This window comes from Phytophthora cinnamomi, assembly GCF_018691715.1.
Source record: "Phytophthora cinnamomi strain GKB4 chromosome Unknown Contig0, whole genome shotgun sequence".
Classification (NCBI taxonomy): domain Eukaryota; phylum Oomycota; class Peronosporomycetes; order Peronosporales; family Peronosporaceae; genus Phytophthora; species Phytophthora cinnamomi.
Window position 1 is genome coordinate 332,277 of NW_027150933.1, and position 27,969 is coordinate 360,245.

General features: G+C 55.1%; 7 protein-coding genes across 8 annotated transcripts; 4 read left to right on the forward strand and 3 right to left on the reverse strand.

Moving 5' to 3' along the window:
- Positions 1-4,371: 4,371 nt before the first annotated feature.
- Positions 4,372-6,510, reverse strand: IUM83_01755 (ribonucleoside-triphosphate reductase, adenosylcobalamin-dependent; the record flags this gene model as incomplete). The annotated part of the gene is made up of 3 exons (XM_067925631.1): positions 4,372-4,924; positions 5,024-5,603; positions 5,715-6,510. 3 exons carry the CDS (start codon positions 6,508-6,510, stop codon positions 4,372-4,374), a joined length of 1,929 nt encoding a protein of 642 aa, XP_067801056.1.
- A 342-nt stretch (positions 6,511-6,852) lies between these two features.
- IUM83_01756 (SANT/Myb domain) lies at positions 6,853-10,068 on the forward strand (the record flags this gene model as incomplete). The annotated part of the gene is made up of 2 exons (XM_067925632.1): positions 6,853-6,987; positions 7,132-10,068. 2 exons carry the CDS (start codon positions 6,853-6,855, stop codon positions 10,066-10,068), a joined length of 3,072 nt encoding a protein of 1,023 aa, XP_067800941.1.
- A 78-nt stretch (positions 10,069-10,146) lies between these two features.
- Positions 10,147-10,942, reverse strand: IUM83_01757 (DNA binding protein; the record flags this gene model as incomplete). The annotated part of the gene is made up of 2 exons (XM_067925633.1): positions 10,147-10,644; positions 10,730-10,942. 2 exons carry the CDS (start codon positions 10,940-10,942, stop codon positions 10,147-10,149), a joined length of 711 nt encoding a protein of 236 aa, XP_067800878.1.
- A 3,340-nt stretch (positions 10,943-14,282) lies between these two features.
- On the forward strand, positions 14,283-14,600 carry IUM83_01758 (Serine/threonine protein kinase; the record flags this gene model as incomplete). Its single annotated transcript, XM_067925634.1, has 1 exon — positions 14,283-14,600. One exon carries the CDS (start codon positions 14,283-14,285, stop codon positions 14,598-14,600), a length of 318 nt encoding a protein of 105 aa, XP_067800879.1.
- Positions 14,601-16,771: 2,171 nt separating this feature from the next.
- On the forward strand, positions 16,772-17,694 carry IUM83_01759 (putative methyltransferase domain-containing protein; the record flags this gene model as incomplete). The annotated part of the gene is made up of 2 exons (XM_067925635.1): positions 16,772-16,967; positions 17,039-17,694. 2 exons carry the CDS (start codon positions 16,772-16,774, stop codon positions 17,692-17,694), a joined length of 852 nt encoding a protein of 283 aa, XP_067801058.1.
- A 147-nt stretch (positions 17,695-17,841) lies between these two features.
- IUM83_01760 lies at positions 17,842-19,548 on the reverse strand (the record flags this gene model as incomplete). 2 transcript variants are annotated; one of them, XM_067925637.1, is made up of 1 exon in its annotated part: positions 17,842-19,548. In XM_067925637.1, one exon carries the CDS (start codon positions 19,546-19,548, stop codon positions 17,842-17,844), a length of 1,707 nt encoding a protein of 568 aa, XP_067800642.1. The 2 variants fall into 2 exon arrangements, with proteins under 2 accessions (XP_067800642.1, XP_067800641.1); XM_067925636.1 differs by having other exon boundaries at positions 17,842-18,825.
- Positions 19,549-22,955: 3,407 nt separating this feature from the next.
- Positions 22,956-23,282, forward strand: IUM83_01761 (uncharacterized protein; the record flags this gene model as incomplete). Its single annotated transcript, XM_067925638.1, has 1 exon — positions 22,956-23,282. The coding sequence occupies one exon, from the start codon at positions 22,956-22,958 to the stop codon at positions 23,280-23,282; it is 327 nt and encodes a 108-aa protein (XP_067800643.1).
- Positions 23,283-27,969: the final 4,687 nt, after the last annotated feature.

Sequence of the window (27,969 nt, forward strand, 5' to 3'; positions counted from 1 at the left end):
AGATCAATAACTGACCCATGTATGTTTGCAAAAGCACCATAAGCGACGTATTGATCCAGTAGAGAACTGCCGTTCCGAAGCCACTGAAGCCCACCATCCAGTAGAAAATAACCGTGTACAACAACATCGAAAAGAAGACGTACGGGATCTCAACCACAGTGGACCCGATAAAGTACCAGAAAGCGCTGTACGTTTGTGCCTCGCGTTCACGATAGAAAGCCGGTCGATCTTCGGACGTGATCGGCAACGCGCTGTTGAACGACACCACACCAGTGAAGTACGACGTGAGGAAGACCATACCCACGCCAGCGTTGATTCCTTGATACGAATTGTAATCCGTGCCGACATATACCAGACCAAACACTAGACCCATTAGCGGCATGATCAATATCCGCGTCAAATTCGTCGATGGAGTTCGCCAGTACAGGTTCATGAATCGCCCCACCAGCGCCGTCATCTGCGTCCACGAGCTTGCTGCACGCTTCTTGCCAAATACCAGTTCTGTAGACCCTGGAACCGGCACAGACACACCTTCCGAGGCCAACTGCACGTCCATATCGCGTTTCAATTCACTCGAGTTGAAAATCTCCACGAAATCCATCGGGTTCTCGTTCACATGGCTCACACCCGCACCGATGCACTCGAGCATCCAAGTCGCAGGATTGTACCCCTCCGGAAGACGCGGCACGCCCGGAATCGCCTCGAAGTAGTCCACCATCTTCTGAGCGCGCTTGCCCAAGTCACCGAAGTACACCGTCTGGCCGCCGCGCTTCAGCAGCAGAAGTTTGTCGAAGAGCATGAACACCTCCGTGGATGGCTGGTGAATGGTGCACACAATGGTGCGACCCGTGTCCGCCACCTTGCGCACGCCGTCCATGATGAGCTTGGCGGAGCGTGCATCCAGTCCGCTTGTCGGTTCATCAAGGAATAGCACACTCGGGTCGGCGGCTAGCTCCACACCGATCGTCAGGCGCTTCATGCGCTCCGTCGGACTGCCACGAACAATCTCATCTGCCACGCTCTGCAGGTCCAGCAACTCCAGACATTCCTCCACCGAGTCATACTTCTGGCTGTCGGGAACGGAGCTGTCCTGGCGCAGGAACGCGCTAAACACCAGCGCTTCACGGATAGTCGACGCGTCCGAGTGGATGTCCATCTGCTCGCAGTAGCCTGTGGAACGACGGATGGCCAAGTCGGTGGCCTCGTAGCCGTTGAGCATGATTTTGCCCTGGATGGTGCCTCCGGTCTTGCGTCCGGCGATCACGTCCATGAGAGTCGTCTTGCCTGCACCGGTGGACCCCATGAGGGCAGTGATTGATCCTGGCATCGCGAAGCCGCTGATCCCCTTGAGCAGCGTGATTGTTTCCTTGGGATTGCGCGGGTCCGGCACGGAGTACCATAGATCCTGGAATGCGATGACGACGGGCTCGAACTTTTTACTTGAAGCCTTCACGTTTAGTGTTACGGTCTCATCAGTCTGTGTGTTCATGGCTGGTGTCTTCCTTCCGCTGGTGGGTGTCGTGGCCAACACGTAGTCATCCAATGCCGTACTTGCTGTGTCCTCCTCTCCTGTCATGGTGATATGCTCGGGGCTTTCGTAGCGCTTGTACTCAAGCACAGCCCAACCAAGGACCATGAAGACGGCGTAAATGACGAACAGAACGACAACCCCAATCCAAACCCAGTTCTCACTGGAAGGTACGTCGTACAGCGACAAAAAGTATTCGCCCATATTCATCTTGTACTGCTTGCAGTAGTTGACTCCAGCGTGTTCACACACGTCGAACGCAGACGATCGATACTGACTGACGGCGACTGAACGGAGACACCAGGCGATGGGGTCCAGCCAGTAGATCCAGATAAAATAGTCGGGAATTTGGTTCTTGGGGACCACGAAACCCGCGAACGCGACGAAAGTAAAGATGGACATCATCGAGGCAGGCTTCGCGATGTGCATGTCTGGCGTCACGGCTGCCATAAAGAAATACCAAGCCGCGAATGCCATTAACGTCTGGAATACCAGTAGCTCATACAACAGAAAATTCCCTGCGGTTGCAACGAACCCGCACATCCAGTACACAATTGTACCGAATACAATCGTCTCACCCAGGGCCCACGGAATTTGGCTCGCTGAGCAAGCTAATACATAGGCAGACGTGCGAATGAAGTTGGCTCGGCGTTGCTTGTAGAAGATGATGCGAATACTGCAGTAGCCTGGAACTTGAGCGTACTGTCCGAGACCAAGGAAGAACAGGCTCTGAAACAAGACGCCCATCGCCACTTGGACATTCGTCGGCTCCAATTGATAAAACAAACTGCCGTACAAGAGAGCGAGCACAATCACCATGAAGCCGCGAACGCGAATAAACGCTATGTTTCGTATCGCGACCATCACCTGGCGCCACGTTACAGTGATTACATTCTCGATAAACGATTGCTGAAATTCCGGTACAAAGTTGAAAACGTCGCCCACACTTGAGACCAGATCATCACTCCAGGGCTCGTCCAAACGAGCGAGAGTATCGCGATAAATGTTCGACCGCTGGAAATGCTGACCAAACTCGACAGGCCAACGAGGGTGCGTCACCAAACCAGCAGCAGGAAGTGAGTCGTGATACTTCAACTGCTGGTTTGTTCCCAAATCCAGCAAGAAGTCAGCCACATCTCGGTGTGGAGGGCACCGAAAGCCCAAACTCTCGAAATACGACAGAGCTTGGCCGCATGGACCATGGTACATGACCTCGCCGGCATTCAAAATGAGAACGTTGTCAAACAGCGCGAAGATTTCGGGAGAAGGCTGCAGCAGGGAGATCACCACCGTCTTCCCGAGCGTCTTGGCGATACTACGTTGCGTGGAGATAATGTCGAAAGCCGTGGCGCTGTCCAGACCGGTGCTGATCTCGTCCATAAGCGTCATGTACTTCATGCCGAACTCCATCTCGCCCGTCGTCACGCGCTTCCGCTCACCACCCGAGACACCTCGCAGCATACCGTTGCCAATAATGGTGTCCTGGCAGTTCTGCAGTCCGAGCTGCTCGATGACAATGTCCGGGTAGTGATGGAACAGCGTCTGCGCCGTCTGGAGCGCCTCCAGGTTCTCTTCAGCAGACCCGTGCGTGAACAGCTCCTTGCCGCGACGCTGCAGCTCGCCGCCAGTGAAGGCGTGCGCGAACTCGAGCGTCTCCTTGACCGTGAGCGTGGGGAAGTGCACGTCGTGCTGGTCCACGTACGTGACGAACTGCGGCAAGCGACCGCCGAGCTCGCGTTGCGGCACGCCGTTGTACGTAATGTCTCCGTCCACCGTGACCCTCTTGTCCTTGGGGAAGCGGCCGCTCAGCACCTTCATGAGCGAGGACTTGCCGGAGCTGGGCTGGCCCAGCACGAGCGTGATGGTGCCCGGCTCGAACACGCCACTGAAGCTGCGCAGGATGGTCTTGTGCACCACGTGCTTCTTGGCCGAGAGCTTGAGCGCCGCCGTCTTGAGGGTGTGAGTGAGCGTGGGCAGCTCGCGTCCGTCCTCGTGGCGTCCGACGACCACGTCGGCCGAGACGCTGAGGTTCTTGACGCGCACCTCCATCTGAGGCAGGGAGCGGCCCAGAGCTGGTTGAAGCTTGGCTATGAGGTGGTCATTGAAGGCTTGGGATCCGTCGGCCAGCAGCGTCTTGGCTGACGTGGCGGTATCCTTGGCCAGTTCGAATGGCGGCATTTCGGCCCTCGTCTCGTTAATCGAGTCGCCTGTTGCACACGGCACAAATTCAAGAATGAAGTGGGCGACGGTCTCAGCAGATACACAAAGCTTCGTTGGTGCTGCTCACATCAGCGGGTTTGATAGGATGATTGATTAGTCGAGCGTTTGGATGGCGTCAGCCTAGGGATGGTGATTGTGCGCCGAGATAGTCACGTTGAAGGCTTTCTTGGCGTTGGTGCGTAATGAACGTGCCATGCCAAACAGGTAGATGACGCACCGACTGGACATACGCAACTGGCCATGAGCATGTTAGGAGAACATGGCCATCTCGGCGCACAACCAGCCACCTTCTCCATCGCAAGGCTGACGCCATCCAAACGCTCGACTGATCATTGTCCTTGATACAGTCAGGGCTTGATAGCACTTTACATGTAACTCGTGGAAAGATAGTAACATACATGTACCATGTATAGTACCGGTACCATAGTGTACTATTGTGCCATGCAGTGTTTGCCTTTCGTTTTGACCTCGGATTGTATCTTGTAGCCTGTAAGTTATAGGGGTGACTTTAGTAGGTTAGGAGCACAGCAATCGTGGAAGTTCTAGGGTGGAACTACTGGTAACGAAAACAACATGGAATTTTGGTGATGACTTTCTAGCACACTGCTTACTACCTATATAGTTTATGGGTCCGTCACACAGGCCTCGCAGTACTTATCGGGGACGTTGATCACTGTTTCGGTGGACTGAATTACGTTGAACTGCAGAGGTTCGATGCTCTGGTTCATCTTGTGGTAGATGCGGGCGTTGATCTCCTCATACGGCATCTGCTTGTACGCGCCCAGTTCCAACTTGGGTAGCAGACTGATGCCCTTAAGTTGGTACTGGAAGTAGTCCAGCATGCGAGCGAGTTGCGGGCCTTCCGTCTTCGGGTCAAAAGTCACCGTGCAGCTCACCTGGTTGTCGGCCCAGTAGCGTTGCAGGAACGCTGACAGCGCGAACTGTTCCCACGCAGACACATCTGATAGCGTGCGAACGCCCTTGCCCACGTCCACAGGAATGGAAACGACTAACGTGGAGTCCGGGGCTTCGTTAGCTGGTTCGATCTCGTAGCCTGCACGCCGCAGTGCTGGTAGCAGGTCTGAGTGCTTGTCCAGACGCATACGGCGGATGTAGAAGCGGCTCTCAGGGTAGTGCATGCCAGGCGTAGCGCCGGCAAGAAGCGACACGGTGCCGCTGGGCTTAATGGAGGTGGTCTTGATGGACCGAGGAATGGCGAAGTGAGTTGAGATCTGCTTGTCCACTTCCTGGATTCGGTCGTATCCAGCCTCGCACCAGCGTTGAAACTCGTTCAGGCCTCGGTTTGAGATAAACTGCGCGATTCCTGACATGCTGCAGCCAATGCGGCGGTTGCGCTGCATAACTTCGTTGGTTCGCGGCCACTGCGTCTGGCCCAGCGTCACCGTCTTAGCGTACATATACGCGTACTTGAGGGTCTCCAAGAAGTCCTCCATACTGTCGTGGTTGTACGGGAAAGTCTCAACGAGACAGCACATCTCGTACGACTCCAGAGTCTGCTCCAAGCACGGGTTACCACCCGATGCGTTGCGGTCACGGTCGTCCTTGACACCGTTCATGCGGCCATAGTTGCGCATGTTCTCAAGCCACGCGAAACCGGGCTCACCGTTGCGCACAATACGTTCGGCGATCGGCTTGTAGTCCATGCCGATGTCAGCGAAAATACTGTTGTTCGATGTCCACCCGTACGCAGCTCGATCCGGATTCTTCTCGTAGTTCTTCAGGTCGACATACTCCTCGTCGTTGTAGTCGCCAAAGGCAATCTCAGCAGTCCGGCGCACATTACCCGACACCACGCAGACGCCCATCTGGTTCATGATGTCGACGATGCCGCGAGCTGTCAACGGTTTACCAGCCAGCGGCTTGAGGATAGCCTCAATAGCCTCGTGCAAGGCAACCAGCGAGCCGGCACCGGAGCTGATGCCACCGAAACCCTTGATCGGCTCACCAGCCGGCCGGATCAATGCGTAATCGAACTTGAGTGCGGGCTGGCGTAGGAAGTGCGCCTCGAGCAGCATCTTCACCGACTCCACCCATCCTTCACGCGAGTCCGGAATAGTATAGTCACTGGTCTTGGTCTCATCGCAGCCTTGAACGAGCACCTTGCACGCGCCCTTGGTGTCAAAACCCACGCCGACACCCAGCATGGCAGCCTCCATCAGGAAGCAGAAGGGCTCCGCTGGCGTGTCGAGCTCGAGGATATCCGCCGTGGAGACGAAGGCGCAGTTGTTCAGCGCCGCGTACAGCCCGCGCTCCTCCGTGATCGGCGACCCCATCGCCCAGAGGCCGCGTCCAGGCGGCGTGAACTTCATCTGGAAGACGCGCGTGTACATCTCCTGGGCGACGCGGGTCATCTCGTCTTGGTGCCAGGGCTGGCCCAGCTGCTGCAGCCACTTTTTCTGCATGTTGAAGGTGCCGTTGATCACTCGCTCCACGGTCTCGAACCAGCGCTCCTTGGCGCCGTCGGCCTTGACGCGCGAGTACGTGCGCATGTACACGAGCTCACCCAGACCGTTGAAGCCGAAGGGCGGCGTCTGGTTCTCGAAGCCGGCCACGAAGCTCTTGTCCAGCGCGAAGGGCGAGTAGCCAGGCCCGGCTCGGAACTCCATACCGGTGTTAATGGCCGACGCAACGGCCGAATCCGTCGCGGTCTCGAACAGCAGCTTGGCGCTGGTCTGCGATGTCTTGGACGCGGAAGAACCGACGACACCGGCTGACGTCGGGCAGGAAGTGGTGGGGGCCATCGCGACGGACGGAGATGTGATGCGACTTGGCGACTGGGTGGCAAATTGCTCAATGGGCTCAAGTCTAGCGCAAAGCAAGCGACAGCAATGGTAACGGCAGGCTTGATGACCAGGGAATCAAGGGCTGGTATAGTGCTGTGGCTGCTCGTCTTTGGAGCCCAAAGTGTCGCTTCGCTGCATCCTGCTTACGTACTTGGCTATCGGTCCCGAATCGTCACATACTCTACAATCCCAGGCACTAATCACGTCTCGTCACACGTCGCAGAGTTCACTGCGCGCGGGCAAAGCGGAGCCAAATCGCTAGTAGCGCGGGGGCTCTGGGAGCGGCGAGTACTGTACTCCATGGCGGACGGCGCGGGGCCCGCGGGCGCCGAGAGCGACGCCGACACCATCGCCGCCCGCACGCGCACCAAGTTCTCGCTCGTGGACGTGCCCATCGACACGCTGGAGGCCTCGCTGCCCGACGCCGCGCTCGAGGTACGGCAAGTACAGTACCCATTTTGGCGCCAAAACACAAAAAGTCAACTTCGGTTTGGCGCCAAAATTGTCGAAAGGGCAACGTTCATGATGACGTATCTCTGTGGCGTGTCTTGGACTAATCATTGACCGGCGTGATCGTAGGCGGCCGTCGAGACGGAGGAGGACCGCGAGTACCAGCGCTTCCTGTCGAGTCTGCTGCCCAACGAGCAGGAGAACCTGTCGTTCCTGGACGAGGAAGACGAGGAGTACCGCCCCGACGACGAGGAGGACGACCATGAGGACGAGGACGCGCGGCGCGGCATCTCCAAGAAGGAGCTCACAGACTTGCTGCTGGACTCGACGCTCACATTCACCAAGCTGTCGACAGCTGGAGCTGCTGTCGCCGTTGCCGTTGCTCCAGCGCCGGAGCCGCCCAGAGAAGACGTGCTGACGGTGGACAACAGTGACGTTTCGGCTCTGCCCGTTGCTACTACCGCTACTGCTGTGGTGCCTGATGCTACTGCGGCGACGAAGTCGCCGATGGCGATGAACCTCACGGACAGTGCGCCAGCCATGCTGAGGGGCCACCGGGGAGCTGTCACACAGACGCAGTGCATTCAACTGGCGTCGCAGATGCATAAGCACCTCCAGTTGCTGCTGCAGAGCTATCATCTTTTGTCCCAAGGCCGGAAGACCCCTGAGCTTGCTGAGTGTCGCGCTATGATCGAGGAATTGCAACAGCGAGGTGAAAAGGCACTGAAGTACAAGAACGCATTGCTGTCCAAATTGAATCCCGCGACGACGGGCGGCGTGGGTGCTGTTGCTGTTGCTGGGTCGAGTGAAGTTGAAGTTGAAGATGTTGATGCTGGTGGGGACAAAACCCCATCTGCGGCTGATCCGTCAGGAGGTGAATGTAGCGCCAGCACCACCGAAAATCTGTTGGCGTTGCGACGTGTGACGAGGTCGTTGACGGCAGCCCACGCAGCGGTGGCCCACCCGTCGATGTTTGAGCTTGTAGGCTCGCAAACTGTCGATGAACTTTCGGCTGGCTTTGCTCGTGGCTGTTCGGTTGAAGACCGCAATCGGGCGATTCAAGAGCAAATGTTGCAGCTGGATATGCACTTAATAGTGGTCAAGAAGCGTCGGAAGTCGAAAAAAGGGTACACCACGACCGAGGACAATTTGCTGGCTCATGGCGTCAAGCGCTTTGGCACGCAGTTAGAGTCGTGGGAGCATATTCGGCAGCACTTTCTCCCGTCGAAGACGGCGCATAATCTCCGACACCGATACAAGTATTTGATTAGCGCTAAGACTGGCATGAGCGCGGTGAAGGCACTACACCAGAAGATCACACCACCTCACCCTCGGAATACTGGCTGGCTACTCGAAGAGGATCTTCGGATAGCACGTGGCCTCGTTGAGCTGCACAGCGAGAAGTACCATTTCGCTCGTCTAGCAAAAAGTTATCTACCGCATCGGAGCCGTCTCGAGATTAGGAAGCGCTGGGAGCGAATCTCAGCGAAGTTCCGTTCCGAGCTTGCTGGTATGGGGCTGACAGCGCCTGATGATGACTCACTCGATCTCGCTGTCGCCATGAAAGAGTATTTAGAAGCCAAGTTACGAAATCGGATGGTGCGACAACGGAAAGAAGCAGAGAGGTCGAGACTGGATGCCGCATTGCAGTTGCAGCAGCTGAGTCAAGCAGTACGTTTCGCTTTTCTCGCTCAACCTGTAGGCGGGTATGTTCCGACTGGCGTTGGAGATAGACCCCGCGTATCTGCGCCTGGATCTAGTGCTCAGAAGAAAGCATCAGACGCGACTTTCTGCAAAATCAAGAATCTGCATCCGGCTCTGTTTTTCTCGTCATGGTCGTTCATCAGCCCCGCGACGCTCCTGAACTCGACGTGCAAACACAACTGGCCATCCTTTATGGACGCTGAAAAGAACAGTAAGGAGAAACTACAGCAAAACCAACTGAATATTGATGTCGCGGACGAAGGTGTATCTCCGCCTGCGGATGCAAATGGCCAACCGATAACTCTCGGGGTCGAGGAAATTCAAGATTTCATGCCGATTGAGATGCCGTCGGAGCTGGCTGGTGCCCCAACAACAGATTTGGGACTGACTGGACAAACCAAGATTCTAATGGATGCACGCATGGCTCAGAAAGAGAGCGAAGAAGAGGAAGATGACAGCGATTATGAGCATGATGAATTGCTCTCGTCCGAGAACGAAGAGAGCGACTCGGAGTTCGAACAGATGGAGTTCACGGATGACGACGAAGAAGTTGGGGACGAAGGAAGCACAGGAACTTTTGAAGAAGACATCTTTATGTCCGATTCGGACGCCCAGTCTGTTGAAAGTGCTCACTCACTGATGACGCCGTCTCAGTCCCCACTATCGTCACCATCAAGTCACGCATCCACTTCCAACAAGGCATCGCACAAAGGCACGAGACGTTCCCCACGCCTGCGGCATACTCTTCGTCTTCAAAATCTTGGCCAGCCGGGTAATGAACGCACGAAGCGTGCTCTTGCTGCTTTGGAGCGACGCATTGCGGGCAAGAGTGTGGATGGCTCTGCCCCATCTTCAGTCGCCAGCTCGCAAACCGGTCCAAGCAACCGTGCAAAACGTAAAGTAATGTCGACGCTTGTAGCGCCACTCAACGGTGGCCAGGCTCCTGCTAATGCCGCATTCCAAGTGAATGCCGAGGAGCTATCGCTCACAACACTCACGACGCCTAATACCGAAGACAATGAAGCCAACGACAACAACGATAATGATGACGAAGACTGGGAGGACGGGTCCGGAGACGAGGAGTTTGAAGTTGTCGAACTCCCGTCAAGCTCGGATGAATTTGCGACTGCAAGCTCAGACGAAGAAGACCAAGAGGAAGTCCCGTCACCGTCTGAACCATCTGCGCGAACCCAACCTCGTCGTGCAGCTCCTACTGATATCTCTGAGCTCCCTAACAAGAAGGCTCGATTGCAGCAATGCCCGACTTGTGGCCACACCTCGTGCACGTGCTCGTCTAGCGAGCGCATGCAGTTGCTGCTGCGCCGCATGAAGGAGAAGCGCTCGTCGTCATCCTTGCAATAAGCGAAGAAGTCCCTCCTGCTCTAAGAAATACCTTTAATTAACATATCTGCCGCCATATCCGACCGCCGCCTTTGTCTTCTATTCGGTCGGGATGGCCACCTTGTTGGATCTCGTCTTCTTGGCCTTCTTGGCCTTCTTCTTGGGCTTGGGCGACGCCTCCGCCTCCGCGGCTGCAGGTTCGTCCGAGGCCCTGCGTCGCTTCTTCTTCTTCTTCTTTTTCGGCTGGGAGTGCGCGAACGAGTGCTGCGAGAGGCTCTGGAGGATGAGGTCCTCCTCGTCCATGGCCTGCTCCTGCTGGCTCTGCGAGAAGCGGTTGCCCTCGTGTCTGCCGAGCAGCAGGTCCTTCATCTCCTCGTCCACCTCCACCCGGGGCTCCTCCCGACGCAGGGCCAACGACGCCTGCATCCCCGTGATGGTGGACGGGCGCACCGCCTTCCTGGACTTGGCGGTGATGCTGACCGTCGACCCCACCGTCTTGTCCTTCACGGCAGCCACCGCCGCCTCCGCCTCCTCCTTCTCCGCGTACTCCAAGTACAGGAACCCGTCGGGGTCCATGTCCAGAAAGTTGTGGTGGATCTGCCGCGATTCATCACGGATTCATTAGCCATTGGCGTCGCCGGTTACAACGGTTGCTGCATTGGCATTGGCATGGGGCACGTACGGTGACGGACTGCAGCGTGCCGTACTCGCCGAAGAAGTCCTTCACGGCGGACTCGCTGGCGCACAGCGCGGACGGCACGCGGCCGACGAACACCACGTGGCCTGTGCGGATCGCCTGCTTGGCATTGGGCTGGAGCGCGCCCGAGTCCTTCTTCACGCGGGGCTTGGCCTTCCTCCTGCGCTTGGGCGCGTCCTGCGCCTTCGCTGGTGCCATCCGTTCGGGTCCTGTCGACGAGCAGTCGAAGGTCGAAGTTCACAAGTGCCGGGGAAAAATACACTACCCAGAAACATATCTCACTACGCGCAAACTTGTATATGGGCGGGAGTATGCAAAAGAGTTTCTCCCGGATCGAGAAGAATCTATGGCGCGTTCTTGTGTCCGCCTGTTTGGAAGACTAGCCGAGTTAATTTCGGGAATGGTTATTTTCGTCCTAATTTCGGATTTCGGATTTTCGGAAATTTGGTCTTCGATAACTCGTCGAATCGAATCGAGTGTTCGACCAAGCCATTAGCAAGAAAAACAAAATAATAGTTTTCCTCGGACGAGAGCCGAGCCATTTGCTAATGGCTAATTTCGGACACTCGATTCGATTCGACGAGGTATCGATTCTGGTAGTCGGACCCGAAATTAATTAATTGGTCGAAAACCTTTCATTTCAATCTACTCCAATGAATTATTGGTCGAAGAACTTCACCAATTATGTAAATATTCGTATATTTTATTGACAGAAAATAAATCATTGGTCAGACCAAAACCTTCTCAATAAATAGATTGGAAGCGTTTATAACAATTAGGGGGGGGGGGTCTGATGGTGCAAAAAATGGACGACTCCTGAAAACTCAAATCGCATCTTGGGAGTACCAAATCGAGCAAAGACTGTTCAGGAGTAGCTGCGTTTTCGTACCAATTTGGCCTGTGGAGGGAAATCTGCTAGGGGTGGTTGCCACCCCTGACAGAATGGTACATCGTACTATGCTTCAAAACCATGCATCGCGAGTCATTCCTGCGCCGAGACAGGAAGAACGCGCATGGAGCTCCCTTCCGTCTCGGAGTCTGAGAGTCTCGGCAAGATGCCCAGCTCACAAGAGCAGCTTCTCCAACGACTACCACCCCGCAAGTGCCGCTCACGCAGCAGACGCCGCCTTCCCAGCTTCCCAGCCACAAGTAGACTCCCAACTAAGCATGCAGTCACTCGTCGGATCTCAAGACCAGCATGGCGAGAAAAAAATAAAACCAGCAGCATGGGTGTGCCTCTCACGCTTAACGCCGTATCCTCCAGCTTCCTCAATCCAAGCGCCTATTCCTCGTGCGTCAAGTGCAGAGTGGTCGGTGGCAGGTGCCTCGACATCTCCCCCAGCTCCTCCAGCGACGTCTCCAGCTCTTAGAGCTTCGACAGCAGCAGCTCCTGCACCAGCAACACAGGCGACAGCGCCGATTTCGTCAACTCCGGCGACGGCGCCAACAATAGCGGCTCCGATGCCCACCGATCCTGAGGAGACCAACAGAGCTGGCCAGCGAACTCGGCGCAGGCGCACCATTCCTCGAGCAGCTAGAGGGATTGGCTTTACAAGAGTGGAGATAGACAAACTCCTCGATCTTCTTGAAACCATGAAGCCTATTGGCGGAGACGAATGGGAGACGGTTGTGCACCGCCATAACGAGATCAACCCTGGCGTTGATCGCACAGTGGCGAGTCTTCGCCGAAAGTTTGCAAAACTCTACAAAACTAATATGGGTACCGGAAATCCACACGTGCCTGACGATGTAGGCCGGACCATTAAAATTGCATCCGCCATCACTCAGCGAGCTGACCTCGCAAGAGGAGATGGCATTGGAGAGGACGCTGCCGAGGTTTTTGAGGACGATGACGACGTAGAAGATGTAGCTACAAGCTCTCGCACTGCTGTTGCTACTGTAGGACGTCCACTGGTGCTTCCCGTCAAGGCCAGGAGCATAGCGGCAATGATGGCGATGATCTGCTTTCGCTGGCGCGTCTCATTATGCTGCAGGACCAGCGCCAGAGAGAAGTCGATCGCGAACAGCAGCAGCGTTGGCGCGAGGAAGAACGCCGCCAGCGCGAACAAGATCGAGCAGACGACCGCGAGAGAAGCAATCGGCTCTTCGAGTTGCTAGCGGCTGCGTTGGCGGGGATAACGAGAGCAACACAAGCTAATCAAGGGGGAAATTGAATTGTTTACACCAGACTTACCGGATCCTGAGCTTAGTTTGGCATGTAGACAAAGCGCAACTGATTAATACCGACTAATCTAGCTCGAAGTTGAGAAGTAATACACATGCGTCGAGGATTAACCGTCTTTCGCCTCGCTCCTCGTAGTCTAGCCGGTTGTTTAGCCTAGGAAATGAGCTTTGGAAAGCTCGCATTCCCCACTCTGCGGCTTGTTACGCTGAGGTGGCCTGGGTAACACTTCCACATCTGAAGCAGATGACGCAGCTCCCAAATAGTCCTGACTTGATTTGATGAGGAAGGTGTAATCGCTGGTAGCAAACGCGGAGTCTACCACGCAGCGTGCACCATACAACTCGTAAGCAGCTCGCAGCTTCTGGTAGATCCCGCCCCACTCTGCAATTTGCGAGTCGTGTAGTGATCCAAGTGCGTTCAGTGCGTACGCAGCGATGGTCCCGTCAGGTACAAACACAAGCACGTTGCCGACGTAGTGATCGTGCTTTCACTCATTGTAGAATACGTTTTGAATGACACAATTTCCGCTCTGCTGTAGGTATAGTTTCAGGCCATCAGCATCAGCAAATACAGCGTGAAGCCTGGTGTGGTGTCGATGGACAGCTCGTTGATACTCTTGAAGTTCAGTGTAGTCAGGCATCTTGACTGCGGCAAAAGAGTTCTTGGAAAGTACACGAACGAGGATCCTTCGTCCAAATCGAATAAACAGCGAACACACGCTTGCGGTAACTCCGAATATGATACACAAAGCGGACTCCCCACCGCGAGTGTGTGTCCACGCTAAACGAGTGCCAGACACTGTGCGGCATCTAACAGGCGCCAGCGCCCTCGAGTAGGGTCACGAACACGACGGATAGCGGAACCGGAGGGGCCGTACGGCGAGTACGCAGTATACAGCTGCTCAAAAAGCCTAGCACATAGCGAAATGTTCGATGTCCCAAACCAGTCAACGTGATGAGTGCTGGGTCATCGCCAGAACCGAATAGCGTCGCGAAACCAGCCATATGGGGCCATTGGAGTGCTGCACGAACCACTCGGCGATCACGCAGGCGGCGCTATCGCCTGCTTAGTCTTTCTCTGAACGTCTGTCTGCGTCTTGAACCTTGACAGCGCTGGATGGCGGCAAGAAGAAGGATTTCGATAGGCGCCATCGAGTCAGTGTGGGGCAAGATTTGATATTCGCAGTTTGGTTTTCAGGGTGCAAAGATCTGGCACAACCAAATTCGCTGCTCCTTTTCTTGCACCACATTTGATACGCACATTTTGGGTTTTCAGAAGTCGTCCAATATGACCACTTGAGCGCTCACGAAATGACAAAGCCATTTCCAAAATGTCACCCCAGTCAGATATGATATGGCCGGTCATTTTCTATCTGACAATCACTTTTCACAAGCCCGAAACTTCGACGCCGCGCGTCTCCCACCGCAGGCAGGGGTGAAGGCGTCCTTCATCCACGCGCTGGTGACGGCGGGCGCCGAGTCCAGCGAGGACTTCGGCGATACGGCGGACGAGGCTGCCACGCCCGGCGGGCTTAACGAGCATGTGCACCGATCGCTTCACGGCAACGGCGGCTACGGGCTCGTGGCGGACCAACTGGACGCCATCTTCAAGCTGTCGGGCACGGACCCGGACCCGCACCCCGCGCGCAACCAAACGGTGTCAATGAACTAACTCGCGCGGCTTGTGTTCGTTGAAGGCACGAGCCGCTGTGGTCTAGGCCGATGGAAGCTTGACCATCAACTGTTTGCTGCAGCCGTCGACGCGAACGAGCTAGCGCCTCTGCAGGCCACGCTTTGCCGCTCCGCATCCGGGGAGGCGCACAAAATGGAGAGGAAGTGGATGCCTGGATCTAGCGACGCGGGCAAAACGCTCTGGCACATGCAGAAGACCGGCGTGCTATCCACCACCTTTAAGCCGTCTACTAACACAAATACATCACAGCTATCGAACGGCAGCAATTAATCCACGAAATGCATTAGATAGGGCTGTAGCAGTAGATCGTGAAATTGATCAGGCATTGAAACCCAACGCAATACATGTAGCAGGGAGGGGCTTGGCGCTTCTCTTCTGCTTTGGGAGCCACTTGTACCATGAAGCGATCGGCGAGACTCAGGCGACGCTGCTGAACCTGAATCGCCAACTCGTGCTGTTTGCGTTTGGACACCACGCGAGCCTTGACATTAGACACGTTGCTAACACGGCATAGCGACTATTAGACACGTTGCTAACACGGCATAGCGACTCTTGCCATATCTTCGTTCTCGCACAAAGCAGGCAAAAAAATGTGTGGACGTCTTGCCCCCATAGGTTGTAGGTTCCCTAAGCGGTGTATCACTTTCCAAACCAAGCCGTCTCTTCCTTAAGCGGATTGTGAACGATGTGATTTGGTGTGAGCTCCTGGGAATCGCTGTTAATATTGAAGAATCTGCTCACCGCAGAACCTGCATTCAGATAGTGTTAGGGGAAACAGAGCATACCACAGCGTTGTTACCGTTTTGAGAGGTCGACATCTGACTTCGTGCTGAGCTCATTCCTGCACAAATGATGTACCTGACTGCCGTAAACACAGCAAGGAGATGTCTTCGCTATGTCTCTCCAATGACATTCAATCTTAGTGCGCTTCATGGGTGTGTTGCTTGCACCGCAAACCGAGAAATGAGGGACGGAGCGAGTGGGGAAGGCCAATTTTCGCGCCCTTCGAAGATATCACATGGATTGAAGTTTGGGGAACTATAGTAGTGCTAACTAGCACTACTAATGACATTTTTCTCGCTTCTATTCAAATAGCACTACTAATCGGCCAAACCACCAGTACTATAGCATAACACTACTAATTTGTAGTGATATTTTACTACTAACGCTTGTAATCTGGTGTCTACTACCAAACCCTGGCCAATACCGTATCGCCCCTGTCCTAAGCAAACTGCAATGTACACAGTTTACGGTACATCTGTTGCCAAGTCTCAGAATTAAATGATAAAAAGTAAAAGTTATAATAATTATTGGTATTTCGGACCAATCGAAGTATGGACACGGCGGGAATTGAACCCGCGTCCATCCGCATAAAATTGCGGTGCTCGAATAGACAGCTTGTGTCTGCGCATGAACCGACAGCGCCATGAATGAGACGCCTTGAAAATTGCGAGGGAAAGTCCTTCGTCGGCTGCAACTTCCAGCGTCTTGTACTTAAGCATCTGGCACGAAACAGGACAGCCATCCTTACGCATAGAGTTGATCCACAGCACAATATCACCTCCAGCGTCACTAGAGAGGACGGTGCCCTGTCCACTGTAGCGTAGATTCTTGAGGTGACCCTTTCCTTCATCACAGACCGCTACAATGTGGCCCTGTTGCTTTTTCCATTTTGAAATCGGCTTCTGTTTCCGCAGAGTATCGGACTCGCTGCAATTTGGGTAGTAGTGTGGAATAGCTTCGTTCACAGAATAGCCAGCAGCCAGGAATTCGAGAAGGCGGCGCTTGTGCGTATAGTCGACTGCAGTGCGGGTGTAACGCTTTGGCTTTTTGCCGGTTCCTGTGGTGCGTGGTCTACCCATAGCACTTTGAACACTGAGACCGAATGGCTGGTGGCAGCCTATAATTAGCTGGTCAACATGGAATTTTAACTACAGACATGCGGTGTCAATGCATTGTTTTCATTGGCTAAAATAAAAATTCGCTTAGGACAAAACTTCGCTTAGGACAGGGGCGATGCGGTACACAAAAATTTCTAGTGCAGATTTAGTAACCATAATTGTCCATAAATTAATAACAATAAGTTTCCATAATTTGATAACAATAATTGTACTTAAATAAATTATTGAGAGCGATATTACGTCTAGGACATGGCGCAACGCAAGCGAGAGGTGCAGCTGCACTCGCACGATTTCGAGTGGGAAGACCTAGCGCAGGAATGCCGCTCACAGGAGGACGGGGACGTTGAAGTGGTGGACGCGAACGAGAAGGAAGGACGTCTGGAGACCCAGCAACTGGCTCAGGAGGCCAAGGACAAGTGGGACGTCTTCCACCAGCGCAACAACGGTTGGCTGCCATGTAGCACGGGGTCTAGTAGATTTCTTAAGGCTGACTCTCAATGTTGCGGGTGCGTCCAGGCAAAGTCTACAAGCCGCGCAATTACCTCGTGAAGGAGTTCCCGGAGCTGTACGTGCCAGAGCGTGAGGCGGTGGAAGTTCTGGAGCTCGGGTGTGGCTACGGAAGCGCCATCTTCCCCATTCTGGCGGAATGCCCCAATGTCCACGCACAAGTATGTGACTTCAGTGCACACGCCATTGACATTCTGAAGACAAACCCAGAGTACGACGCTGAGCGGTGTCGGGCTTTCGTGTGCGACATCGCCCAGGAGGAGCTGGAAGGGGTTGAGGCGGAGTCCGTCGACATTGTTCTCATGGTGTTCGTGCTGTCGGCGGTGCCGCCCGGATCATTTGCGCGCGCACTGCAGAAAATTTACACGGCGCTGAAGCCGGGTGGCATCGTCTGCTTTCGAGACTATGGGCTGTACGACCTCGCGATGAGGCGCAATGCCAAAAAGCTGGGGCCGAACCTGTACTACCGCAGTGACGGTACTTTAGCGTACTTCTTCTCTCGCGAAAATTTGGAGGAACACTTTGAGCAAGGCGGGTTTCACACGCTGGAGAATGAATACTGCACCGTGCGCCTGCGAAATCGGAAGAAAGGAGTTACCATGGACCGTGTTTGGCTGCATGCCAAGTTTCAAAAGCCCCACGTGAAGGATAATGCAGCTGAATAGACTTGAAAATGGCATGCTACCGGGGTTTTGTATGACTAGTACCAGAGGAGATTTTGGCGCTTACGGAGTCTAATCGGTGGTGATGAGATGAAATACTGGCACATTGTTCACATAGATATTTACACATTCTATCACTGCATGCATTTATTAGTCGCAACCATCACCACCGGCAATGACAAGACATGAGGTGGAGTCGAAGATGCTCATAACGTTGGTCATCACGGACCACACGAGGGAGAACGTCAGATACACCACCGTGATAACGCCCATAATTCGGCTGGACCCGCCGAGGCGCTTCATCATTTGGGTTTGTTCCTTTTGGCGGGGAAGCATGAACAGAAACACGAGCGAGAACAGGTTGGCCGCCCACATGATCACCACGGTAATGGTCACATCGCGCCTCACGCCGTGGCTGTCGTTCTGAATACGCTCCGTCGAAAGATCGTATTGGCCATCTACGTTGCGGGTAATCGCAGTTGCGAAAGGTGTGGAGAGGTTGAAGACCGTCGTGAGTAAGCCGTACATGGCTCCTTCATGTCCTTCCGTTGAGAGCTCCACCATGATGAAAGAGCCCACAATGAAGATAACTCCCTGAGGAATCTGCTCTAGAATGGGAATTCCGACCCAAATCCAGGGCGAGCGCACAACGTCCCAAATTGTCAGCAACTTGCACACAGCGTCCAGCGATACGTTCAAGACCATGGTCACCACGGTAGTGCGGCGCCAGTCCCAATCACGACCATGGTTGCCAGCAAACCAGACCGAGGCGGCAAACACGCCCGTGGAAACGAAGCCTGAGACTTTGTCCTCAACCGGCGTGACCTTCGCCCAAGTGGTTTGGATTGGGAAGCTCGACACGTACGTGAAAGACGCGAAGATGCCTGAGAAGAACTGGTACGCGATGTACTGGTACACTGCTCGTGTCTGCACGACGTCCCAGAGCTCGTACATGTAGTGCTTGAAGCTCTTGTGGTCACCCGGACGCTTCTCCTCGCGTATGAAAAGCCACGTGACCGGGATGATCGGCACCAGCGCGACGGCCACGATCAACATGAGGATCGGGAACGTCAGCGAGAAGTTGAAGTCGCCGCCGTAGTCCTCGCCATTGAAGCAGAACGCGACGAGAATCAGCGCTACGATGTTGAATACAAACCGCGTTGTGTAGATCACGGTCTGCGTTTTCCCTCGAAGCTCAAGTGGCTCTCGTTGGGACAGCTCCACCACGATACCATCCGCGCACACGTCGGCCATGAGGTACCCGAAGGCAGACCCCATCATGGGGATGACGTATAAGCTGCCCTCCTTGGCTGCGTCGTAGTTAATCGTTGCAACAATTTCAGGGGTGTAGTCCTCGGGTTTCACATCGCGGTAAGCTGGGTCTGTAAAATATGGCGCGCCCTCGGGGGTACAAACCATAATGATGAGCATGGCCAACGTAACGATCCAGCCGATGACCATGTACGGCCGACGACGATATCCGTAGATTGGGAAGCAATCTGATACGATGCCGTAGAATACCTTGAAGCTCCACGGAAGCTGCACCAGCACGGAGGCCGTAGTCGTTTGCGATCCCGGCAAGTTGAGGTAGTTCTGTAGGAACGGGTAGATGACGTTGGGTAGCACTCCATCGATGAAGCCGACTGCGGCGTACTGTGCGACGAGCCCGATGTAATCCCTCGAAAACAGCTTGGGCGCTCCGCCGCTCCGAAGCGCGCCGCCTGCAATGTAATCGTCGTACACGTAGCGCATCTTGCCGTAGCCCTGGGACGCGTCCAGCGGGGAAAAGCTGTCCCTCGAGTCGCCCAGCATCGCCGCCGAGTTGGGGTTGAACTCTAGCATCTCCGGCAGCGGCATTTCGGTCTCTGTCGGCCTCAAGTCAGACAGACTCATGTGCGCTGGAGGCGGATTAACGAAAACTAAATGCCCCGATACTGGCTTGATCGACGACGGGCAGCGTGCGGCACGGCGTGCGGGCAACAAAGGTCAGGTGAACAACTTGCAGCGCAGGAGCCCGGTCGCAGGATGTGCTATCGGGTCAGGTGCACATATTGTTGGCCAGCTCTCCCAACAGCAGACAAAACAGCGGGCGCCAAACACACGCATGTGCTTTGAGAGGCGAGCATCTCCGCCTTCTGTCCGTACGGGATAGGTAGCGATCGCATGGCTACGGCCCCAACGTGCGCGCTCCCAGGCACATGTTTGACTGACTTTCGGCGTGGGAAAATTGCACCGTGCAATCGGACAGCGTGGAGTTGATAGACCTATCATCAATCGTCGGGTCGGACCGGGGTGTGCGGTACACCTCACGGTTGAAGAGATCTGCCGGAGCATGTACTGTAGCCCGATGCTAGGAGTGTCATACTTTAAGTATAAGTGCATGAAATGTACTCTCTGACTCAGCAACGGAACAGAGGCAGTCGCTATTGATACCGCAAAGCTCAATGTGCCATAGGTATACATTCAAGGTGTGTCCAACAGGATATGCTGTTGAAACATAGAGTTCTGGATACCTACTGGACCTACTGGACAGCATCAAAATATTGCTTCGTCACTTTGGAAGTACAAGGAAGGCAATGCATCATAATAAGAACGGCGTGTAGGAGCGCACTCTGCTCTCTGGGCTAGAGTATCTTCAGAGGAAATACCTTATACATGTAGCGCACGAATACCACAAGATCAAAACGCTACAAGTAATTTACATAGTGAGTGTACTGCTGAAATTGAAGCAACAATCTTGAAGAAGCTTATACAGATGGGGGGATTGTTGCTGCCGATCTGTCGTGGCGACAGAGTTCACTGCTTTCCGGCAAGCATTCAGCTGGAGGAGTAATCCGGCGGCTGCACTGTAGCAGAGGGCAACAGGTCAGCCGAGGATAGCAGGCTATTAATACTAATTGACTTCAAGTAGACCTATAGTACTCGATAAACACAGATCCATCCAACGCAAACTGCGATTGCAACAACATACTGTTGGTGAGAGAGAGAGGTGCGGTGAGTCGTGAACTCGTCCTCGCAATCTTAGAGATTTCGCAGACGACAACGACTATACGGTACGCTCAAAATCCTCGGTACCGTGTTGCGGCGCTACTCGCCGCGAAAGGGGGGGGGGGCGACCATGTACAGAGATACTTCGAAGTGAGGAAATGACAGGTTTGAGTTATATTCCATAAAATTCCAAATTGTGGGCCAAATGACAAAATCAGACAATCCAACAAATTTATGGCGTAAAAGCTCACGGAACTGCTCGTCAGGCAGTCCCGGCCTTAGAGTCGTCGTGGTGGCCGCTGCCTTGAAGATGTCCGCTGTCTTGGAGGAGACTGCATCGCGAAGTATATACCGACATCGTTGAGGTGTACATGTACGTGGTGGATCATGCCGTTGAAGTCGTCACGCAGAAATACACCTTTGAGGAGACAGCGGTGGAAGAGCACGCCTTGAGCATGGTGGCCGTGGAGCAGGAAACCGTGATGGACTTCTGCATCAAAAGGTATTGAGTGTTGTGAACAGCGTGGAGAAGCTGTCCTAGGTGAAGGTCGTACATAAGACACTGAAAATACCGAGGAGACACAGCCCGTTGTGTAGGGTACCTGCCTACTCGTCACATCCACGTTTGTTATGACCAAGCTTCCAGCAGCGCATCCGCATTTGTGTGCTTTCTTCTGGGTAGTTTGGCTTCGCCTGCACTAGAAATTCGTTTTTCCCTCAGTTGCCCTCCTCCTCCGCGGTCACCACCTCCACCATGTTTCTCCTCCATGCCGAACTCTACGACGACTCTATCTATCGTCCACTGCGGCGACTCCAGCTTTACCAAAACGGACATCTCCACGACGGGCCCGGCGCGTGGTCCTCTTTTGCAACCTGATGTGGTGTGGCGCGCAGTACCATGGTTGAGCTGTTACTTCTCTGAGTTCCATAAATTTGTCATTTGGGGCACTATTTGGATTTTTGGGGTGAAGCCCCCCTATAATGAAACGAACACATATTTTTTTACTCCTTCATTTTGTCCGTCTAATATCGGGGTTCTTGACAATCGACCTCCAGCGGCGGTTGTCCACTACCATAAGCGCGTCCTGCGGCTGTTGGTGCTGCGGCGGTTTGACTGGTGGGTGCGCCACGACGAAGGCTTGCATGACCGGATCCATCGTGCGCGTCAGTATGAAATAGAGGAGAACGTTAGGAGTATTTATTGTAAATATCTGCTACTATATCAAGTAGCGAAGAGTTGACGCACTGCCGCCGCGAGCAGGTTGGCAACCTCATCATCCTACTAGCGAGTAAGACGGTCGAAGATTGGGCGGCTGTTGCCGGCATCTTGCTGGTGGAGTGTTGAGAAATGAGGCTCAATCGAGGCCGCGAGTGGCTCATCAGTAACTGGCTGGTATTTTGCGAAAGTTATGCACTTTTTAGATAAGGCTGTCTCGTAACAGATAACTACAAGGAAAATATGGATAAACCATTATCGCATTATATTTTTCTGAGTTTGCCTATGCAAGGCAGCTGCATACAAAATGAACGAGTTAGATGTGTTAATACCGCATCTTATAATAATTATGGCAGTTTATCCACCTGCAGTATTGTCTCGTAAATAACAGTGGCATCCACGATACACTCTCATAATTTACGAAAAACCTTGTTTTTAACCTGTGGTCTAATGTGGACAAGAATGGGGGTTTCCTAGGAGTATTAATAGGAGTCCGGTGCCGATCCCGCGAACGGCTATTCGTGGTGAGCTCTCACTTCCAAAGAGCCTCGTACAGCGCTAACAACTTGCGCACGGGGATTCACCCAGGACTACCCTCGATCAGCAAAAATCACCTCGTCCCGTCTGGCATTGGCTCCACCAGCTTCGTCTGCCGACCATCGTGCTCCGCCAGCCAGTCCAGTCGCCGCTGCCGCACGACCACGCCGCCTTCAGCTTCATCTTCGCCGCTGTCTGCGACAGCCGACACCTGCCCGGCCCATGTAGTGTCGACTGCCTAGGCCGGTGGACCCGGTCCAGCGCCCGGTGGTCCAACGGCGGTGCAGCCGACTGCACCTGCGGACGTCATCGTGATCGACGACGGCGCGGCGGCCGCTCCCCCATCGCCAAGTCGCTCGAGCGCGCGTCTTCGTGCCAAGAGGGCAGCGCGCGTGCTGCGTGGTGCCTCGCGGAAGGTCAAGCGCGTTGGGCCTCCTGGTGAGGCCGAGGCACGCCCCAGCAAACGCAGGCCCCGCCGGCCCCGTCACCAGCAGCACGTGCCGTTGCTGACCCCGACGTCGCCCTGTCTGCTGCGGGTGGTCCGCCCTCGGTGGCTCCTTCGGGTGCCACGTCTACGCCGGCTTCAGAGCTGCCCTCGCCAGGCGAGGTTGTAGTGCTGCACGAGGCGGCGGTGCCGCGCGAAGTGATAGTGTCGCACGAGGCGATGGTGTCGCATGATGAGGTGGTGTCGCGTGAGGCGGTGGTGCCGCGCGAAGCTGTTGTGCCGCGCGAGACGGTTGTGCTGCGCGAGGCGGTGGTGCAGCTCGAGGCGGTTGGGGCCGCCGCAAGTGCCAGGCCTGCTGCTCAGCATTGTGTCCCTCCGTACCGCGGTTCCGCAGCCGACCCCTGAGCAGCGACCCTGTGCAAGGCGACCGCGCTGTCTCCGCGGCCGCGGCAGCGCCTGCCGGCAGTACCACTGCTACACCGACGCATGTATCGTGGACGCTGCCGCCTCCTGGTAACAACACTACGGACATGCCGCCGGCCGCGGTTAGCGATCTTCGCCGCGTCAGTTTCCAGCTCCCGCGGACTCGCGTGAAAGGCGAGTATTACCCGCCGCTCGCGCACCAACTCGCGGCACACCGTCTCTTCTGCGACCTCAACACCGAGTCAGGTAGGTGGATGTCTGCCATGTCTTTCGCGCTACACCTGCGAGAGCTCGACTGCGTCCGTTTCAACGCGCCCCCGGCGGTACTAATGGCTCTGTATAGTGGCCGCCTCGGCTCCCGGGGCCTTACTGTGATGCATTTTCGACCTCAGTCCGAACTGGAGCAGCTCGTGAAGGGCTCTAGCAACGCCAATTTCTCGGCGGATTTTGGTGCCGGCGCCACCCTTCCAGCAACCGACGCCCGGCGCCCGACCTACGAAGACCTCCTCGCCGCTATCGGCGGACTCGTCTCGTTTGGCGATGCGGTGTGGTACGCCCACGCCCGCCGCCTGCTCTCGCGCGTTAAGCGCTTGAGTTAGCCAACATAGAGCGTGACAGCAATATGCCCGAACTGGTGTCGCTCACGTTCATGTTCGTGAACCAGTTCGTTGGCCGCGCGCTCGCGCATCTACTGGTTGACTCGTCGCACTGGTGGCGAGGTTTTTGCGAAGCGGTGCGCGCGGTCGACTATCATGGCGCTGATTGGCAGGCGGCCCTCAATGGCCTCGCGCTACGAATGGCGACGGCAACTGCGCCAGCTACGAGTAATGGTAACTGTCTTGGGCCATGGCGCAGTAAATGAGGTCAAATTCACCTCGTGGAGCGCCCGTCAGCAAGTCCTCGGGTTGGTGTTCGACTCCATCGCTGGCACTGTGGCCATGCCTGCCAGCAAGATCGCCAAAACCAATTAATGCGTTCGCTCCGCGCTCTCCGTAGGTTTCCTTTCCCGCTCGGATTCCCGCTCGCTTCTCGGTAGGCTCCGCCACGCCGCTACATGAGTTCGCCCCGCTCGGCCGTTCCTCCAGCGGCTTTGTCTCCAGGAGCGTCACCTCCAGCGCTGGCAAAAGGTACCGATTTGGAGAACGATGAAAAAGTACCTCATTTGGTGGTATACGATCCTTGCTGCCCCACTACTGAACGGTGTTCCCATGTCCTACTTCCGTACTCGCCCTGCGCCCGATGTGGTCGTCGACATGGACGCCTTTGATATTGGGTTGTGCGCTCTCGTGCCCGCGGACCGCCTCGTCCTCCGATATAGTTTCTCCACCCAAGAGGGACGTCTCATTCAAGCTACCAAGTCCGATCCCTCCGTCGGTTTTGACATCAACTATCGAGAACTCCTGTCCTGTGCCTTTGCCGTTCACGCGTGGGGTCCACGCTGGTCCTCCAGCCGGCGCGGTCACCAGGGGCCGCCGGTACACGTTCAGTTTAAGATCGACAACACGTCGGCGGTGGCCTGGCAGAACAAAATGGCCTCCCGTAACCACCGGGCGCAAACCTTCGTCTGCTCGGCCTCTGGGAGCTCGAGTTCGGGCTTCGGTTTTCGGCTGCATACGTCGTGTGTGTCGACAATCGGATTGCAGACGCGGGCTCTCGATATGATAGCAGTGTCGCCATGGCTACTTAATTTGACAATCTAACTTGTGAGTGGTTGCAGGCTGCAACGGTGACAGACGTCTCGATTCTGGAAGCGATTTGGCCTATTATCTCCTCACACACTCTATCGCTGCAACTACACTAGGCAAGTACCGTGGCGCCCTCCGCGCATGCTACACGTGGACAACCCAGCGCGGAATCCAGCCCTCCCTCCTCGGGTACTCGTCGGATGTCAAGTTGCCGTTAATCACCGACTTCGTCCTTCACGGCTTCCAAATCGGTTACGGCTCCGGGCGACCTATTCGTGGCACCTCCATCTCGACTACACTACACGGTATCCTGCATTTCTTTCGCGCGGCGGCGCTCGACTTCCCGTGCGGCCATCCACAAGTCCGCATGATCCTGAAAGGCATACTGCGTCTCGACGCTCCTGTGCGCCACAAGGCGCCTGATTCGATGTTGCTGCTAGAACGCTGTCATCGCTCTCTCAATTTGGCGACGCCATCGGACCAAGCTCTCTGGGGGGTGTCGTGTCTGGCCTTCTTCTTCCTACTCCGGCGGTCAGAGCTTGCTTCCAAGGGGCGAACGTTCGCGTGGTTTTCCCTGAAGGCGACTGACATTGTCGTCCTCGATGTAGTGGGTCTAACTTGACTCACTACTTTAGCTTACACGTTGCGCAACGTGTATGAGGAAGCGTAAGTACTTAGTAATTACTTAGGTTAATTATATTTGAATATACAAATATAAGTTAAGTAACAAAAGGGATCCAAGTGACTTAGATTAGGTAAAATGAGAACTGTATTGTTTGTAAATTGATCTTCCTCTAAAATCTGCTAAAAACTGTTTATCATCTATGAAAGGGTTGGCAGCGGCTGGCTGTCAGAGCCCCGCTAATATGCATGTCTCTGATTGGTAGAAAGATGCTGCTTTCTACCAATAGGATCTTTGGGTATGTGTGGACCACTCACTGTGGTGGTCCACTTCAATGTATCCATCGGTGTGTCTTACACCAATGTGAGGAAGTATCCAAAACGTTTAACAGATAACCTATCTGTTAAATTCACAAGTGGCTTGCAGCCACTTGTACGTGTAACCGTTACACCATCCCCCTATAAGGTTAGACGCGCGGGGTCCCCGCACGTCAATCTTTGGAATTGACCATTCGTCAATTCTCCGCGTTTGGAGAAGAAATCCGCGCTCATTCAACGATGAGCGCGCCTCAGAAGAAGTCCGCAAAGTCGATGGGGAGTCATCTCTCCATCGACGACTACTCGAACGCCAGAAGGCGAAGTACGGTGACGTCGTCGACTTCGACGACGACGATGAAGACATGGAGGGCGAGGAGGACTCGCCCTCTAAGCGCAAAGAATCAGTGTCGAGCGAATCGCTCGACCCTCATGCCAAGAACATTCGCCCGCGTGAAGGGGACGAATCGGACGCTTCGAGTTCGAAGCGTTCGCGTACTGAGAGTGATACCCCACTCGCTTCAGCTGGGGCTCTCAGTACTCCGCGCGCTGCTGCTGCAGCGCGTGATGTTAAAGCTCAAGGCTCTCCGCGCGCTGCGCCTGCAGCGCGCGATCCATCGATGCCGTCCGCGTCCGAGATCGCGGACCGGTTTGGGAACTCGGTACCTCCGAATGAGGTGCCGCTGTACGTATGCAGCGCCATCAAAGATGACGCTGTGGCTGCCGAGCTGCACTTTGATGCTGAAACGCATCAAAGGCGCGATACTACATCGGACTCTTTCATGAGCTCCGATGGTTTCAAAGCAAGAAGACCTCTTCTCGCAGCAAAGTGCCCGAATGGCAGGCACTTTGTCAAGCTGGAACGCCTTTGTTGAGAACTTCAACAAGAGGCCGAGTGCTTACCGTGATCGGATTAAGCAAGCGCGTGATCGCTTCGAGACGTACTCGAAGCGTGGAAAACTGGAGCAACTTCATGTTGCTGCTGAGGAGGCGAATGTGCCGTGCGCTGTGCCCGAGGGCTTTCAGTGCACGAAGTGCTTCTCAGGCGCGGTCCGCTTGAGCGACCGCGACCTGAACGGGTACACGTCGTTCCGTGTGCCCGAGAGTCTCAAAGAGCTCCGTGCTAAGTTCTTAGCACGTGAGGGTTCGGGCGCTGGCGATGATCGCAGCGCTCGCTCTACTTCCGCTGTGCCAGTGCGTACTGCTCCTCGTACGCCCTCACCATTTCCGGAACGTCCTCCAGCAAGACGTTCCGCGGCTCCCATGTATCTTGATGGGGAGGAAATCCTCTCCAACGAATACGAAAACGAGCCCCTTGAGGGTTCGTTTTCGGGATACTATGGTCAACAATCCGCTCAACAATCCAGCGGGTTGAGCCGCGGGCGTCACGGATCGGCGGTGGCGGGGTGGGAACACGCCCGGGTATGATCAGCCCCGGGCTGATCAGTATGCGCCTCTCCACGACCGGGTGACCGTCGTGGAGCGTCTTCAGGCGCTGAGTTCGCCGCCCTAAAACAGGAGCTGGCGAACCAGAAGGCCCAAGTCGCGGCGGTCTCGCAGACCGCCTCGAACATCCAGGTCGAGCTGGGGACCCAGATGAAGGGGTTGCTCCAGCGCGTCCGCGCGCTGGAGGAGAGGTTGCTCGTCGCCGAGGCCAAGTCCTCCGCTTCTGCCTCGGCTCCTGCCGAGGCTTCGGGTCAGCCGAGCTAGATGGCTCGTGCTGCCGGTATGGCTTCAGCCGTCCGACGTAAAAGGTCGGATGGAGGCGCATGCTAGACGGTATGTCTAGCGTGTATGCGTTGCCGTGCCGTGCCAACACAGTGAACGGCCCGATGAAGCGCGGAGCAAGCTTGCTTGCTCCGAAATCCGAAACTGCATGTCTAGGCAGGTTTTGTGTAGCTAACAAAACTAATGAACCAACTTTAAATTCATTTGTGTTGCCTCTGCCCGCATTGTCTGCGTTCAGCTTCTGTTGATCAACAGAAGCTGCTATTGTGTCTTGGACAAACCGAATCACGGCTTGTCTTTTGGTGATGAAACTGATTGCA